This window comes from Sciurus carolinensis, chromosome 15 (assembly GCF_902686445.1).
Source record: "Sciurus carolinensis chromosome 15, mSciCar1.2, whole genome shotgun sequence".
NCBI classification, from domain to species: domain Eukaryota; kingdom Metazoa; phylum Chordata; class Mammalia; order Rodentia; family Sciuridae; genus Sciurus; species Sciurus carolinensis.
This window is the reverse complement of record NC_062227.1, coordinates 65,226,534-65,244,899: the sequence shown is the minus strand read 5'-3', so window position 1 is coordinate 65,244,899 and position 18,366 is coordinate 65,226,534. Positions and strand designations below refer to the sequence as shown.

The 18,366-nt window shown below is 47.3% G+C and overlaps 1 protein-coding gene and 1 non-coding gene across 2 annotated transcripts in view; one reads left to right on the top strand and one right to left on the bottom strand.

Annotated features, from left to right (window-relative positions):
• Nucleotides 1-18,366, bottom strand: part of LOC124965394 (O-acyltransferase like protein-like) — a 53,093-nt gene that overhangs the window by 11,575 nt on the left and 23,152 nt on the right. The window contains exons 6-10 of the mRNA XM_047526235.1: nucleotides 15,283-15,462; nucleotides 14,425-14,527; nucleotides 7,216-7,317; nucleotides 2,220-2,385; nucleotides 740-819 (exon numbers count right to left, since the gene is read on the bottom strand). Coding sequence (XP_047382191.1) covers nucleotides 740-819; nucleotides 2,220-2,385; nucleotides 7,216-7,317; nucleotides 14,425-14,527; nucleotides 15,283-15,462 — 631 coding nt within the window. The remainder of the gene's footprint in view (nucleotides 1-739; nucleotides 820-2,219; nucleotides 2,386-7,215; nucleotides 7,318-14,424; nucleotides 14,528-15,282; nucleotides 15,463-18,366) is intronic.
• On the top strand, nucleotides 4,524-4,596 carry Trnaa-agc (transfer RNA alanine (anticodon AGC)). Its single transcript has one exon. It is a non-coding gene; the product is annotated as a tRNA-Ala (tRNA).

The following is an 18,366-nucleotide window of genomic DNA, read 5'->3' as shown; positions in this document are numbered from 1 at the left end:
ATAAGCACCAAAATATTAACAGTGACTTTGCCTCACTTTGAGTGACAAGGGACTGGATGACTATTTTTCCCTCTCTTAATGCTAATATTTTCCAATCTTTCCTAAAATATGGCATGAGTGGTCCACAAACTATAAATCTCCTCATGAATTACTGAGGCCATAAAGTATTTCTAAAACTAACAGAAATTAAGATGATAAATATCCAGTGTGGGGAAGCAGGTACACTGATACATCGCTGAGTGTGCTGTAAATTACTTCCCTTTCTAGAGAGCAATCTACAGCATGTAACAAGCGGCACAGAATTGCTCCTACCCTCTGACCTAGTAATTCCACTTGGAAATCTGCCCCCAAGGAAATAACAGGAGAAAAAGTAGTGTGTTCAAAGACATTCATTGCTGTGCCATTTATAATCATGAAAAACTGGGTTCAATCTAGATGCCCAACCACAAAAATGACATATAAATCCTAAACCTGAGAGGTATGCAGGTTATGTCAAGATGTGGAAGTGTTTATAAGAAGAGTTGGCATGGAAAACTCTGAGCAGTAGACAGCACCTACATGCTAATTGTAACTCTGCAAAAACGTACTGACTTGTGCCACAAAAACAGAACATGGAAGAAGGTAGACACAGAAGACATGGGACCTGCTTTTCATTTTCTCAATTTTAAAAAGCTGCTCTACACAGAACTAGAGCACTTTCTGAAGAGTTTCCAGGGACAGTTATCCCAGGGCGACTTACTTTCTGTGAACAAGGATGATCACGGGTGTGGTGAGGTGGAACTGGAAATCGTTGGCAAGGTACCAAGTCCAGCCATTGCACTGAAAAGAGAAGCCAAAGTGACCTCTTGCCTTCAGGCGCCAGGTCTGCTCCGCATGGCCCACCTGCCTGGACGGAAGGAAAGGACCCCTAGTGGTTGGGGTGGGGAGCAGCGGGGGAGGAGGAGGAAATTTGAGCGAGTGCTCTTTCACATCCCTTGGCCCATCGATCCTCCGAACAAGTCTGGATGGTAGATTTCACAACATAGAGATTCAGACATATTTTCTCTTTTGTTTGAAAAAAAAAAAAAACAGTAATAGTCTCTTGGGACAGTTGTGGGAGCTGGACTCCATCATGCTACAGGAATGTGCAAGGTAGTTACCAAAATGGTGCATTTGGAACTCAGTGGTTGGTGTTATTCTCTTTCCCTTGCCTGGTCTCCACCCCCAACCTTCAGTGGAGAAACTGTGCTCATTTGGAACCACCATGTGGCTCCAGATGCACTTGGGTGGAAGCCCCTGTGTTCCCATGCAAGGTCCACATGGGATTGTCTAGTCAAAACCGCGTGGTAGGAACTGTCCACGTGTATGAGAAATAAGGTAGTTACTGCCACTTTTCCTTCAATGTGAGGAGATCCCTGAGAACAATTTTCCTGTTCCTTGGACCCCACAGTGCTCTTTCCACCACAGAAAGAGCAGCTTTGTCCAGAGTTGAAGAGAAGTTTTCATAGTGGGGAAAAGCGTGAGTAGCAGTCTTGAGGGCCCTGGCACCTCAAAGAGGTAACCGACTTCTGTCCTTGCCCCTGATTCCCAAAAATGGCCCTACCCAGTCTGCTGAAAAGACAGCCTGTCTCCCCGGACCCCTCTCACAGATGGACTGCTCATCAAAGCTGCTGGGCAGCGACCAGTGGTTATCTGCGATAATTTCCAACACTTTGGAAATTCTCCTTTTGGGTCCACTTTCAAGACACATGAGGAATTGGTGACATGATTTAATTACAGCTATGGCACTTCCTTTCAGTCCAAGTTCATTATGAAGACTCTGGGGCTTTGGCGAAGCCACAACATGCACAGATCTTGTAGTTCTAAACCCGCTCTGTCGGGTCTGGCTAGAAATGGAGTAGAATTTACGATGGTGAGGGTGTGTGTGAGGTTCCAGCCCAGCCTAGGCTCTCTGTGCACATGGTGAAGATGCTGTCCTTTCCTGTGGGGTGAAGGACGTCACTGGTGCAGGAACCACGATGGCATGGGTGCAGTCACCTTGGGACATGCCCTTGGAGCTGCCGTCTCTAGCACTACCATAACCCCTCTGCTTTTCACAGCAGCTGCCCCCTGTGCGGACTGACACGGCCCCACCCCGCTTGGAGATGGGACTCAGGTTGGCTCTTAGAAGTGACCAAAGCATGGGACGGAGGCACCAGTTGACCCAGCTGCCCTCGCAAAGCCAACCACTCGGGACTCACCGCATGCCGAACGGACACAAAGTTATTTAACAACAGCAGATTGGTCCACCAGGCTTGCCGGCAGTTATCCCAGTGGAATTTGGGTACTTCCCAGACAGGTCCCCAGGGAACGAGCGAGAACACTCCAACCAACAAGCACACTGAGTACAGGTGAAGAGGCTGCAACCTGGCAGGAAAGAGTGGGAGAGAGACGGTGACTCTCCACGGGGTTCCACTCAGCCCCCGTGGTGGGCGCATGGGGCATGGAGGGTCAGGTGGCCTGAAACAGGTTGTCTCTGTGGGCAGCCTCCTCCCCGCTCACTCTGGCCTTCATGCATTCAGGGGTCCAGGATCATCGCTAAGCTGCTCCCCTGTGCCAGCTCACTGCTACTGACACAAAATTACTGTCGTTTACTCAGCAAGTTGTGGATATCAGCCACGGGGATAGAAGCTCTGTCGATATTTCTAAATCTCAAAACAATCCTGTCGGGTAGCTCTTTCCTCCACCTTACTGATAAGGAGATGAGAGCTCAGAGAAATTAGAGTGACTTGCCCAGGGTCACGCAACCACACAGCCGTGCTGAGATCTGACAGGGGTTCGTGCTCTTTCCGTGGGGCCTCATGCGATGGCAGTCTCCCTCTGCCCCTCTGCCCCTCTGCCCGTCTCAGGCCTCATTTCTTCCTTCCTTCCTTCATATCCCTTCTTCCACGCGGGACATGAAGCACTTATGAAGGTGAAACACAGGGCACCATGTGTCTAGATCAGCGTGGTTCAGTGGAAATGGAACCTGAGCCACGTCTGCCACTCGCCCACTTGGAATTTTCTAGTAGCAGCATTTTACAAAGTAAAAAGGAACAGGCACAATTAATTTTAATATCACTTATTTAGCCCAATATATCCAAAATATTATCATTTCAAACATGTAACCAACATAAAAATGTATTAGCAAGCTATCTTGTATTCTCTTTTTCTTTTACTAACTCTTCAGAACTGAGCACACACTTTGCACCTGAGGCCCATCTCAGCTGGCCACTTGTGTCTGACAGAGTTGGAAGTGAGGGTGTGGCAGGTGGTGTATAAAATTCTGGCATGGATTCTGGGTGCACTGAGGTCAAATCCCTTTATAAAAACGCATTCTGGACTGGGGGAATAGCTTAGTGGTAGAGTGAATATTTAGCAAGGCCCCGGGTTCAATCCCCAGTATCACAGAAAAATGAAATAAAAGAACACATCTTGATATTCAAGGCAGTTTTTGCTCAAGCAGAGCAAGTAGCCCCACAGAGCACCTCCAGTCATTGGGGTGAGGCATCAGGGCTGGGTGGGGTGCAGGCAGGACTTGGAGCATTTCCACCCACAGCAGCAGGACAGTGAATCAGCTCCAAGCAGCAGATCCGCACCGAGACCAGGCCTCTGGGGCTCCCAGGCCTCTGGGCAATGGGGGCATTCTACGCGATGTCCACTGGGCGTGCGAGGAGCGGGGATGGAATTGGTGATCAACGTCAGAAAGGAAACGCAGGCGAGGATGTCAAGACGCACTTCCCAGATCAGCTCCCCCGTGGGTCTGCTCAGGCAGCAGCTCCCTGGGGCCTGGGGCCTGCCCGGCCAGCCATCTGACCAGAGGCACTGCAGCTGCTCCTCCGGGTCGCTGGCTCCCACCTCCCTGGACGCCCTTCCCACCATCTGCCACTCCCTCTCCCTGGGGAGAGTGTCCACCCTGCTCCCCTCAGAAGCAGCACTCAGGACAAATGTGGTCAGGAGGGAGCGTCCCTCCCACCCCACCCCTTCTCCACCCTGCTCCCCTGGTGCTTGTGAAAATGAAGACTCAGAATCAGTGGGTCCAGGGGGGATGGACCAAGGCTGCTGGGGAGGGCAGCCACAGGAAGAGAACCAGAACATGAAACTAGTTTGCCTTAATTTTTCACATTTGACTTCTCTTCTTTCCTCTTCTTTAAAAGAAGTATGACGGTGCCTGCCTCCTAAGCTTCTTTGAGAATGCAGTAAATAAGAGACCGTTTGGAACACAGCACCATAGAAACGAACATATGCTGCATCACTTTTTTATACCAGGGATTGAACCCAGAGGCACTTAACCTCTGAACCACATCCCAGTCCTTTTTATTTTTTATTTTGAGGCAGGATTTCATTAAGTTCCTTAGGGCCTCACTAAGTTGTTTAGGCTGGCTCTGAACTTGTGATCCTCCTGCCTCAGCCTCCAAGTCACTGGGATTACAGGCATGCACCACAGCACCCAGTGCACTGCATCTTCATCCAAGTTTCCAGGAGAATTAAAGTCAAAGTGAGTTTTAAAAGTGCGATTCTTGGACCGGGGTGTAGCTCAGTGGTAGAGCACTTTGCCTAGCACGCATGAGATCCTGGGTTCAATCCCCAGTACTACGAAAAAAAAAAAATGGAAAATGTTAGATGCACCAAGTCACCAACTCCACTTCAAGGAATTTAGCCCACAAATGTACCCATCCAAGTGCACCATAATGCATGTACATTGTCTTCTTGCCTAAGATAACAAAAAGCTTGTGCATGACCTCCATGCCCATCAATGGGAACAGGCTAAATGCATAATTGCTTCCTACAACATAATGCCATGCAGGCGACCTCTAACCTCAGCGATGCCACATCATGGCGTAAAAAAGCCACAAGCAAAACCATGCACTCCATAGGACAATGGTATCGGCGGTGGGGAGCAGGGAGCACATCTTATAAATACTCGGAAAATTTCCACTCGAATTCACAGGAAACTGTTGACAAATGTGTCCTGTGGGGAGTGAGGCTGGAAGGGGACCCTTTATTTTAGTTATGACCTTCGACTCCAGTTAGAAATCAGAAGTTACAACGTAAAACAATGTTTTTAAGTGTGGCTCTTAGTGAGAATCACCCTGCAGCTCCAGAGGTCTGCATCCTTGTTTCCCATTAGCTGATCTCTTTCTAGTTTGCCCCCAGTAGTGGGTTTTTGAATTTTCTTATAACTTGCAATAGCCCCCCCAGTCTCCCCACTTCCAGCCCTGCTCCCAAACGGCCAGCTCACTGGGCTGCAGCCAGAGTGATTCTTGCCGAACAAACTCTGACCTGCCGGGGGCCACTCCCCTGCTGGGCCCCTCCAAAGGCTTCCATCTTAGAGTGACGTGGAAGTGCTCCCACAGGCCCCACGTGACCTGCCCTCGGACCTCACTCCCTCCTGCTCTCCAGGCTGCTCCCTCTGCTCCCACAAGCGTGCAGGGCTCCTCGAAGACCTTCCAGCACGCCAGCTGCGCCCCTCCTCTGGACTCATGCACTTTGGTTCCCCCTGAGCATTTCTTTGGAACATTCCTTTTCTGCTTTCAAAGTCCTGGCCAAAAGTCACCTTCTCTGACTACCCTTCCAAAAGAAAACCCCACCTCACTTCCTTTCCAAATTACCACTCTGTGGCCCTTGGCACTGATCCGTTCTCCATGCACTGGTATGCTATGATCTAATGTGGCATATCTATGTGGTGATTATGTTCCTCTATGCTGGGAGGAGTTCATTAAAATACCGAATCTACAGGTTCTAGAACAGTGCCTGGCACACCGTGGACCTCCAATGAGTGAGTTGGACAAAGGACCTAGCCTCCTGTTCTCTGGAGTACTAAATTCTAACCAGGTAGAATCAGGGAGTTCTACTGGCATGAATGAGAACAGTTCAATGACCCAGAGCACGAAGGTCTTAGCCCTGGGGACCTCGGAGGCTGTGAGCTCAGACTGTGTGCTGGCGCCCCTCCCTGGTTCTAACAAAGCTTTGGCTCAGGTTGGAGTTGCCCTCTTCCTAGTCTCACTGCAATCTGCCACTTTTCCAGAGTTCTCTATCCAAGAATACTTCCATCAGGCACCCTGCGCTCCGGCCAGGAAATTCTTCCCCTGCCAATCACCAGTGCAAACCCTGCCCTCTCCTGGATACTGCAATCATTTACCCACAAGTCCTCACACTACCCGACTCCTCCTGGTGCTCCTCCTCTCCCACCACTTCATCTGCTTGTGAAAACACGCCTGGATCCTCTATCAGAGCTCGATCTGTCTCCTGCAGCAGGTTTCCCAGGCAAGCCTGCCAGACCATGGGATCTAGTCCCTAACTGGTCTCCAACCTTGGCCTGCAAGCCAGTCCCTCTCCTTCAGGAATCCTCAAGGCAGGACAGGCTGCCTAACCCAGAGTCTCTCACCCAAAAGGTATCGTGCTTTCTCCCCTTCCCAGGAGGAGGGCTAGATCTGATGGAGCCTAGAAAAAACCACAAGGACCAGGGTGAAAAGCCAATAGAGGTCTAGCCCAAGCTCATCCTCATTCTTAACCAATAGGAAGGAAAATGTAGAAGGAATAAACAACAACAGTAATAATGGTAGCTTACTACTACTAAGGGCTCACTACCCATCAAGCTAAGGTCATGTGCACTATCTCATTTAATTCTGGACAACAGGCCTTGAAGTCTCCTTTTCTCCCTTAACTTTGACGTCTCACTTTATCACTGCCACAGTGCCATGGCTGGATCTGTATTGTGTCAGTATTGGAATCCTTTCTGCTTCAACCAACCCCGTTCCCACGAGAGGCCATAACTTCCTGCCTCCCTCTCAGCAGAATGGCCATGGAGCTGAGTTTCAACCAGTTCCCTTCCTGGCTGTGTCTTCTTTTATTTTTATCATTACTGTTCATACTCTGATTTACAAGGTCCAATGTCTGCTAACTGGCAGCCACACTGCTTCTCCAGTAGAATACAGATATTGCGGAAATTGACAGTACTTTTATCGAAATCTGCTTCCCATTAGTAGAGGAACAAGGATGCTTTTGCCAGTGGAAGATATAAATTTTCATGGCATTTGTTCTACTAGAACTTGAACCATATGAAACCAGCAAAAACCAACTGTATTTAGGGAAGAAAATTATTTTTTCTTGAGATATTTTTCTTTGGAAATTCTTTCAAAAGAGGATTAAGCACTGAAAAAATAAGAACTTATTGTATAGCAACAATGAATTGAGAAATTATGTAAATAAACCTACCTTATAAGACGATTAAGGAAGTATCTGAGTATGACCTTAGGGGTTAGTCCTTTGTCTGAATTCTGTTGAATCTTTAGAAATGACCTTGCACTTAACCAACCACTAAGAAAAAGAAAAGAGGAATTACTTATCAATAACAGAGTTCATTGGTTGATAAATGGTCATGTCAGTTAGGATAGGCTAAGTGATGCTGCAGTAACAAAGCAGTTCCAAATCATAAAGTTGTTTGGGTTGTTTTATTTTGTTTCGTTTTGTTCATGACACATACAACCGATTGCCTGGGTCTTGGTATCTTCTTGCTATGAAACTTAGGCTGATGGAGTAGCTGTTATCTGAAAGTTCACCAGTGACCACAGCAGAAGACAAGAGTTCTGGAGAGTCTCAACCCAACAGTTCAGTTCTAGCCTAACGATGACCTGTTTAAAGTTCTTGGCATAGGATACAAAGCACTTTGCATAATGGCAATATGAGGTGCCACTTGTTGGAACTACTGATGTGGCCCACACTGGCCCAGTAGGGCCAGGAAAGTGAAATGTCCCCAAGTGCCTGGAGGGTGACCAATAATGCTGATAGCTACCATGTTGGTCTTTTCAAGTAGAAACATCAAGGACTCCCATTTCTACAGTATGACCTCCCTTTCAAAGTACTTTCCCTAAAAAGATTGGCTTTGCTTCTGAGCCACACCAAAAGCTACTTCACAATAAATACTTGTTGGGTGAATGAACACACAGGTCTGTTAGGTCAAAGGGAAGTATCATCACTCCTCCTCCCTAACAGGAAAAGTGAGACTCAGACATGATTAAGTAGGTTGCTCAAGATCACAGTTAGGATTCCTAACCAACACATCCCAGTGACAAACTCATGACCCAGAATGTTCAGCGAGAGGAACTGAGGTCGTGGGTCATGACTTTGAGTTATAACTTGAAGGTGAGCAGGTATGTGACAAGCCCAACCTTGTGACATTTAGATCCATGACCTTTATGGACCTTTCTCTAAGGACCAGATATATTTCCTATTGCAGAACAAGACTCTGTGTCGGGCCCAACTTGGAAGGGATCCTGGAGGGCTGGAGAATGGCTTCATTCTCTGCCTGCTAGATTTGCCTTTGAAAAGCGAGTTGGATTCATTATAATAGGGACAAAATTTATAGAGACATGTAAAAGAGAGTGCTGGAAGGTGGAAGTGGGGTAGCCAATTCTGATTCTGTCATCCTCTTAATTTCAGAAAAGGATAAATCAGGGCCATCCTTTCTCTTCAGAGAGACTGGCACCCTTTCCTACAGCCTGGTTGCTAAGCAAAGCCTGGTTTCACTTTGTGTGTGGGTGTGAACTGCCCAGCCTTCAAGTTCATAAGCAGAGGGCACTGAGAAGCCTGGCAGGAAAACAGGCAGCGAGCAGGATGCTGGGCTGCAAAGGGCTGCATCCCAGAGTCCTGAACAGGATGGGAAAGGAAATCATGCCGTGGAGAGTTAGGCCAGCCAGAAAGTTAGGAAAGGACCCCAAACAGTCACCCATTAGTCTTTTTTTTTTTCTTTTCCTTTTTGCAGTGCTGGGGATTGAACCCAGGGGTGCTCTAGAACTGACGTACATCCCCTGTCCTTTTATTTATTTATTTATTTATTTTATTTTTACAGCCTGCATTTTGATTCATTATACACAAATAGGGTACACATTTTCATTTCCATGGTTGTGCACGATGTAGATTCATACCATTCATGTAATCATACGTGTACATAGGGTCTGTCTCAATCCACCATCTTTCATACCTCCCTCCCTCTCATTTCCCTCTACGTAATCTAAAGTTCTTCCATTCTTCTCTCACTCCCCACTCCCCACCCCCATTATATATCATCATCCACTTATCAGGGAAAACATTCAGCCTTTGGTTTTGGGGGATTGGCTTATTTCACTTAGCATGATATTCTCCAATTTCCATCCATTTATCTGCAGATGCCATAATATTATCCTTCTTTATGGTTGAATAATATTCCATTGTGTATATATAACACAGTTTCTTTATCCCTTCATCTGTTAAAGGGTATCTAGGTTGGTTCCACAATCTAGCTATTGTGAATTGAGGTCTATAAACATTGATGTGGCTGCATTACTATAGTATGCTAATTTTAAGTCCTTTGGGTATAAACCAAGGTGTGGGATAACTGGGTCAAAAGGTGGGTCCATTCCAGTTTGCTGAGGATTCGCCATACTGCTTTCCAGTGCGGCTGCACCAATTTGCAACTCCACCAGCAATTTAAAAGTATGCCTTTTCCCCCACATCCACGCCAACATCTATTATTGTTTGTGTTCTTGATAATAGCCATTCTAATTGGAGTAAGACTAAATCATAGAGTTGTTTTAATTTGCATTTCTCTAATTACTAGAGATGTTGAACACTTTTTCCCAGTCCTTTTATTTTTAATTTTGAGACAGGGTCTCATTAAGTTGAGGATGTCCTCAAACTAGTGATCCTCCTCCTGCCTCAGCCTCCTGAGTAGCTGGGATCCATTAGTTACTCTTGAAGGCAATCAGAAGTCCTTGGTTCTGATGCATAAATATTGTGACATGGTGATTAAAACAGCTTCCATGTAAAACATATGAGAGGTTGAATATTCAAAATGCTTGGGACAAGAAGTGCTTTTGGATTTTGGAATGTTTGTACATAATGAGTTATCTTGGGGAAGGGATCCAAGTCTAAACACAAAATCCATTCATTTCACACACACCTGGCACACGTAGCCTGGAGGTAATTTTACATGACATGTTTAGTATGCCTGCATTTTGTCTGCGATCTGTCCCATGAGGCCAGGGGTTTTCCACATGTGGCATCGTGTTGGTCCTCAAAGGTCTGAGGACATTTTAGGTTTCAGATTTTCACACTTGGCAAGCTCCGCCTGCATTCTTAAGTTCTGACTGTCACCTTACTTGCTGGGTAGACATGGACAAATCAGTTCATCTCTAAAGACTGAATTTCTCATCTGTAAAAATACAGATGATATTGTTCCATTGTTCAAATGAAAATTTTAAATAAAGGCAAATGGGACAATCCTAAAGAATAAAATAAATGCTAATGGAAAAAAGACAGCCCCTGAGACTGGTAGTGAAACATGGAAACAAATAAGGACAAAGAAGAGAGAAATGTCTTTCTTCAACTCTCAACTGGGACCGGGATCTGCCTCATTCCCCCATCTGTCATCCCCAGCTCTTCCCACCAAGGCTCATATGGTGCTTGACCTTAGCAGGCATCAGGATCATTTGGGGGACTTGTGACAGCCCAGATTGCTGGCCCCTCCCCCAGAGGGGGTGGGATTGGGTTGGGTTGGGTTGGATCTGAGAATCCACATTGCTACCCAGCCTCAGGTGATGCTGATCTGAGCACCACTGATAAAAGGCACAGCTTTCCTTCGCCCAGACCAGCCCAGATGAGAGGGACACAGTCTCCACATACTGGACGTTTGGAAGTTCGGCGGCTCTGGCCTGTATCGTGGATGCACGGATGCAGAAGGCTGCCCAGTGGTTCCTCTGTTGTCTCAGATTCCCACTGATGGCACAAAAATGGCCAGGAGCTTTTCATGCCCTTCATCCTTCCTTCCTACTGGCAGCTTTCCCAAGTCTCCAGATTGGTTTTCGGCTTTGTTTCTACCCACCTCGGTTTGTCCTTGCCAGCCTCCTCCCAGGGCTCAGGACGGCCAGTCAGACCTATTCCAGCATATGGCATGTGTGAGTGTGTGTGTGCGTGTGTGTGTGTGTGTGCGCGCGCACGTGGATGCATGCCTGGTTTGCCTTTTCAGGGAACAGAGTTCTGGTCTCTGATGCTGTCCCCCAGGCAGACCTCCCCCGCCTCCAGGGACCCATTGCAGGTGTCCTGTAACTGTGCCTCACCTGCCTATCCAGACCCTGCTGTGCTCTCTGGAAAAGTCTCATTCCCAGTGGCTCCTGTCTCAGTACTAGATTTGTTGCAGAGTGCTCTGACCCCTGCCTGACTGGGCTGCTCTCCCTTGTCTCACTGGCCACCTCCTAGCCTGAGCCGCTGCCCTCAGAGAGGTCTCAGCTCAATCTGTACCCCACTTGCTCTTCGTTACAAGAAATTATCACAGCAGAATCTTGAGATAAAACAACGAAGAAATGATTCATTTAAACGATGCATTGAGCAGCACTGTATGGCCAGCTCTGCTTTGGGCCTTGGTGACACAGCCGCACACAACACAGAAAAAAGTCCTGCTATACATTCCAGTGGAGAGAGAGAGAACAGTCAATCAACCAATCAAAAGTAACATCTGTAGTGTTAAGAAAAGAAAATCTCAGGAGAAATGAACCAGAGAATGCTGGCTGGGTTCATTTTAAATGGGGGCCAGGGACAAGAAATACTTGGCTGTGAAGGTGACATTTGAGAAGACAGAGAGAAGAGGGAGCAAGCCACCAGGAGAGTAGGGAGATGAGTGTCGCAAAACTGGACGGGTATTAGTAATCCCTTACTATTGCTCTGCCCAGCTGGGAGCTAGTTCTCTCCTGACGCCATGTTTCATAAACTTTTGAATTTCATGGGCTTGGGAAATGTTTTTTCTAATGTGAAAACATTGCTCTGTTGCTGTGGTTATTTGGCCGGCAACAGTATCTCCATCATCTACCCATGAATCCCTTTCTCTTTCCCAACACACTACAGAGATGCCCTGAGTCATTCTGGGGACGACCACCTTGCATTCCTCACAAATCATCCAGCCCCACTCCATTTCTTTTCTCCCTTAAGTAGCAAAATGTCTTAAAAGAGCTCTCCACAGTCAGTGCCTCTTCCTCCCCGCACTTTGCCCTAGTCTGTCGGGCCTCCATTTCCACCACTTCACTGACCACGCTCCCGATGCGGATACCTAAAGGTCACCAGCTGCCACATTCAGGGATCGCCTCTCTCCATATTCATCTCCCAGGTGCAGGGCCCCTCTGACCACACCCGCTCCTTGAGCAGCTTTCTTCTCTTGGCTTCCTGGTGTCCACAGGGTCTAACTTGTGCTCTATTGCAGTCACTCATCCTCAGACTCCTTAGTGGGCTCCTCCTCTTCTTCCCAGTTTCTAAGGATTAGGACACCAGAGACCCTGGTATTCAGTCCCCATCTGTCTTTCTGTCACCTTCCTAGAGTGATCAGTTTCAATACTATGGCTTTAAACCCTCCTCTATTCCAAGGACTCCAAAATGTATGCCTCCAGTCTTGACATTCCCAGCGATCGCCACAGTCATTCAGCCATGTTCTCACCTGACATCACCCTGTGGCTGTCGGAAGAGCCCAGGTCCCAAACAGAAGGCTTGACCTTCCCCTCCAAACCCTGCTTCTCCTCCAGTCTCCTCCATCTCAATGAATCACCACAGACTCAGTGACTGAAACCAAAACCTAGAAACGGTCCCCAGCTCCTCTTTTCTCACACTCCACATTCAATCCATCAACAGGTCCTAACAATGCCACCTCTAAGAGATCTTGAATGTGACCTTCTTTCTGTCTCAGACTTATTAATTCTTATCTGAAATACAATGAAGTTCACGAAATTGATCTCCTCGCCTCCACTCCTGCCCTTTTGGGGTTTATTATTCAAATACACCAGAGCTAGAATGGTGATTTTTAAAATAAGTAAACCCATATCACCTTCTGAATTAAAATAACCAACTTCCCAGTCCACCAGCACTGAAGTCAAACTCCTTAGTGTTCCAGGATCTCCACTGTCGGGCCCTGCCCCTTACTCACCTTCACCTCCATCTCCACCCCACCTCCCCACCGGGTTATGCTCAGTCTTCTTCCCTCTCCTTCACAGTCTCCTCACTCTGATCCTAGCACTTCTGCACTAGTTCAGCCGGAAACGTCCCCCTCTGGTTTGCTTTTCCCAAATCTGGCTTCTTCCTGCCATTTTGGTCTTGGCTCAAACAGCACCTCACCAGGTAGCCTTCTCAGACCTAGTCTAAACAGCTGCCCATTCCCTCTCCTCCACAGCCCCTGTTCTGGTTTCTTCTGGGTATTTACTTAGATCAGACTGTTCCTTATTTATTCATTTGTTAATTGCCCCCCAACTCCCTGCCACACTCACTAATGGAAGCACCAAGCAAGATCCTCATTTGTTTTACCCATCCAAGTAACCTCGCGGTATAGAACCATGCCTGGCACGGGCCTTCAGTAAATAACAGGTGGTGACTGAATGCCCATCATCTACTATCACCATCTCCCTATGAAAGAGGGTAGGACACAGAAAAACACAGTGATTAACAACATGAACTCTGGAGTCAGATGCCTGGGTTCAGATCCCATGTCCACCAGAACCATCTCCCTCAGTTTCAACCTCCCTATCTTCAAGAGGGGATCTTGGCATGCATGCCCACAGTGGCTATTACACAGCCATCGAAAGGAATGGGGTGCTGATTCGTGCTACAACATGGGTGTGCTCCAAAACCCTCATGCTAAGTGAAAGAAGGCAGGCTCAAAGGATGTGTGTTGCATGACTGCACACATATGAATTCTCTAGAACGGGCAAATCCATGCAGACAAAAAGCAGATAGGTGGTTTCCAGGATCTGACAGGGAGGGACTGGAGAGTCACTGTTTCATGAGCACGTGGGGTGATGAAAACATCAAGGAACTAGATAGGGGTCATTGCCCAACACTGCTGAGTGTGCTGAATGCCACCGGATTTTACCCTTTGGTTAATTTTATGTTATATGAATCTCATCTCAGGAAAAGAAAGAAAGAAGGAAACAATAGTCCTACTGCACAGGGATATTACGAGGATTAAGTGAGGTCATGCTTCCAAGTACTTAACACGATGCCTGCCATTTATTAAGCAATTAAGAAAGTTTAACTCTTCATAGTTTAAATAAACACAGCTTTAGGAAACATCACACACACCATTTTGTTAATTTTTCGCATTTCACTGTAGTGAGAATTAGAAACTTCATCATGAATCGGCACCAGATTTTAAGAACCAGTGAAATAAACAATTTTGGTAAAGAAAATTGACTTTTGTCAAAGGATCAATTCTTAGGGTCATCCTAATTCATTCAATGAACCAAAGGTACTGAAGGGAGTAGCCTATGACAACAGCCCCATCTATAAAGGAACAGAGGCAAAGGCCCAGGGGGTCCACGTGGACCGTCCAGCTTTGTTCAAGAGGGGAGAATGGCAGTGTGCAAGTGGAATGGTCCAGAACAAGCAGAAGAGAGGTACGCAGTTCAGCTTGGTTACCTGATCAGGAAGAAGGTGTCAACCCCAAGATAGAATGGGCCACTCCCAGAATAAAGGTGCAGTGGGCTCTTAAGCACTCTGGTTTTCCATTCAAGTATGTTATCTGTAACAAACATGAAGAGGCAGGGGCTTTTTGTTTAATGGGTGAAAATCACGTGATTTTTCTTTTCAGGAAAAGCAAAAGGAGCACCATCAACATTCAGTGCATTAGGAGGGCCTTATGAGCCACTGTCCTTCACTAAGAGAACTTAGATTAGGAACAAAGGTAGTGACTGAAGTCCCTGTCACTCAGGCTGTGAGCTCCCTTGTGCTCTCACGGTGGCTGCAACCCCTTTGGATTCCAGCAATGGCAGGACAGGTGCAGGCCACCTGGGCGGCTCCTTCAGCTGCCCTGGACCAGCCCCGTTCCTTATTCTGATTCATGTGTGGTCCCCTGCCGAGAGCACTGCGGTTATAGTAGGCTGGGGCAGCAGAGGGAGGTCAAGAAGCTGATTCAATGCCAGCACACCATGTTTCTTATGCTTTTCTTTTCAGGTAGAAAAAAAAAAAAAGTTACTTTCTGGCTTCATCAGCCATGTCAAAGAGGAAACCCAGCTCTCTGACTGATGAATATACAATACCCAGGATCATTATGTATCTGATTTATATGGAGTATTTGCACCTAGGAGTGGCTTCTCTAAGGAGCCACTGGATGCCTGGAAACCTCACTATGGAGGTCACAAGCTATGTCTCTACCACAGAAGGAAGGCTGCCTATAGGGGAGCTGCCAGCCTCATGTCCCAAGGCCCCGCTCAATCCCACGTGGAAGGTTCTGTCCTCCCTGACAGTTCTGAGAGGAAGGCAGACAACTCTCCGCACCTAAAGACAGCCACGCAGTCATCTGGCTGGTGTGTCCCGAGATGATCCAGAGGAGACTTAAGACTCGGATGCCGTTCAGTGCAGGGCAGGTGCCTCCTGGCATCTCCGTAGTCCAGATGGCCGGCACATTCCTCTGCCAAGAAAAGCACTGCAGAGCACGCTCCACAGCTCCTAGAAACCCTGGGCCAGAGCAAAGGTGTTACTGTCCACCCCGAAGGCCAGCCCTATCCACACATCACCCATTAACAAGAGCCAAAACACAGAGAGATCTTGGCAGTGACCTGAAGCTCTCATTCCAACCCTGGACTGCTCAACTCAGATCTCCATGGTCCCCACTGGAACCATCTGTGGACTCTTGCACACCTCCCCACCCCCAAACCTTGATCCTCCCTAACAAACTCGACCTGAGGTTGGTGCTCCACAATGCCTTATCCAGAATGCACTGCCCCAAATGAAGCCCCAGCATGCCAGCCCCCGCCCCCAGGCCTGCTTTACAAAGGTTGGGTGAAGAAGAAGGTAGACATCAGTAAGAAATCATCGGATCCACAGAACCAGTATTTCACTTGACGTGACAGTGCAGGTGCTCTCCTAGGGATGAACTCCTACAGTAACACCCTAACTCTGATCCAGGTAGCCTTGGAAACGAGAGAGGTGGCACAAAAACTAAGGTGCAGGCCTTCTAGGTACTGCTGGCTCTGAATCTGGCTGTCATTTATTAACTCTGGGATCTCTGGCAAGTGAATTAACTTCTCTGTGTCTGTCTCCACATCTGCAAAATGGGAATCAAAGTAGATCTTATAATCACAGGATTATCATGAAGAACAAAGCAGCTAATGCTTATCAATCACTCTGAAGAGAGACCAATCCATAGAAAACATGAGACCACAGCTACTATTATCACTAGTTTAAACCCTATTGCTTTAGGAAAGAATACTTACTCCTAGTTAATTTATCTGCACATTTTTTAGGATTTAATTTGGCCTACCCTAAGAGCAGATTAAGTAGCTAGAATTGTGAAATTGGAATCTCTGAAGCTCAAACCAGCTTCAAAAGACACACAGTTTTTCCTGTACAGAGCTCAGGTCCTTAAACATTGTGGACATCACTATGTCCTTGCAGAATTAAAACTGATTCACAAATGAGACCTGGAAATCTAAATCAATTTCTTAGATGAAAGAACTTAATTACCCAGCATTTTGAGGTTCTAGAGGTAAATCTAAGTTTTCTCCTGAAGTCATCCACTGCATGGTACCTCTGCCCAGAGGCACAGCACTCTCCCTTACATTTAGGAAAATTGTCCTGCACCAGGACTTGGAGATTAACTGCACACAGCCAGCAGTTTTATGTCTGGTGTCACCTGGTTCCTCCTTGGTTTCCTGAGAAGCCCTATGATTCGATACAGAGATGCAGGACCAGGACCTGCCAGGCTCCGACAAGTTCTCTAACCTCCTTGAGCCTAGGTTCCTCACTTTTAGAATGGACAGGTTTGGGTAGGATTATTGTGAAGATTCTAGATCAATGTCAAAGGTCTGGCTCAATGCCTGCCTTGGTGAGCAGGTACTCATTATGTTATCATTAATTTTTTTCTAATTCTATTTGTGGTTGAACTTAACCATCTGGGTCATAAAAAACATCTGAAAATAACTGGTCTGTAGGGAAGACAGCCTCTCAGATTCCCATTTTGCTCATTCGTAAATGAAAGGTTTTGTGAAACTTAGGGACATGGAGAGGACTGGATGAAACAATGCATGTGGTCACTGGTTCTCAAAATGGAAGTCCACAGGCCAGCAGCTTCAGCATCACCAGGGAGCATGTTAGAGAGGTACTTTCCCAGGTCCTACAGCAAACCGAGGAAGTCAGCATCTTTGGAGTTAGGGCTCAGTGATCAGAGTTGTGACAAGTCCTCCAGGTGATTCTGATGCACACTGAGATTTGTTCGACTGGATATGTCTGATCACAGAGTCTGAATTTAGGTGAGGAAGCTGAAGTTTCAGTAGTCAATGCCTGACGCCGAGTCAGGTGTGTCTGCCCTAAACTCCGCGGTCTAGTCTGAAGCGAGGTCTCAGGGGCTAGCGCAGCACGGATGAGAGCCGTGCAGGATCCTTCTTGCACGTCAGTTCCCTTCACGCTGATCCAGCTGCCTGCTGCCTACTCACTGAGGTCAGCACAGTCCAAGCAGAAGGTCCCACCCTGTCCTCCCTCTCCTGGTTTAATTGAAGAGGATGAGGGAAAGAGGGATGAATTCAGAGGAGGTGAGTACACACTATCTCATCTGATTCCTTCAACAAGTCCCATTTTGTGCCCCTATTTACCCATGTGGAATCTGAGGCTCTTAGAGGTCAAACAAGGTCAAACCAAAGTCAGAGTTAGTTATCACGGCAGGCTGACTGGGGACCTCTGAGCTTGTGCTGTCTCTGCCATGCTGACCATGCAGGCCAATGGAGAGCAGAGAAAGGTCTGGAACCCCATCATGCAAGAAGTCATTGAGGGATTCCAAGACCTGAGCAGTCACCATAATTGCTCTCAAGATCCAACAGGATCATCAGGAGACTTGATCTTCCAGGTTTATCTTCCAGAGCCCAGCAGACAAACCCAGACCCATATTTAGACGTTGCAGGGCAGCAGGAGCTGACCCTTGCCCGGGAGCTAAACTATCTGCACCCCCAGCACAGCTGCATCCCGCTTTGGACTTGGGGAACGAGCGGGTACCAGCAGCCTCGAGGCCTTCTGGGCTCCTCCTTGGAGTATCTCCAGCTTAACACAAATATGTTTTGTTGTTTTCCTCGTTGCTGTTGTTTTTGTTGAAGATCCAAACAGGGTCAGAAAAACATCACTGCTATGCCTTCTACCACCGACATTTGTCCTGAAGTCACTTTATCCCACATCATATTCTTCTGGCCCATTCGCTGATTTTTTTTTTTTATTTTTTATCCCCCTCATTGGGGTTCAGGAAGAACATTTGTGTAGCCCTAAAGAGAATCTTCCAGAATTACTCTGGGGTCCCAGAGGTCTTTGCCTAGAGGCAGCTCTTGCGTGAGGAGTGTGCATAGGCGCTTTCCCCTGCGGAGGGAAGGTGGGCATGAA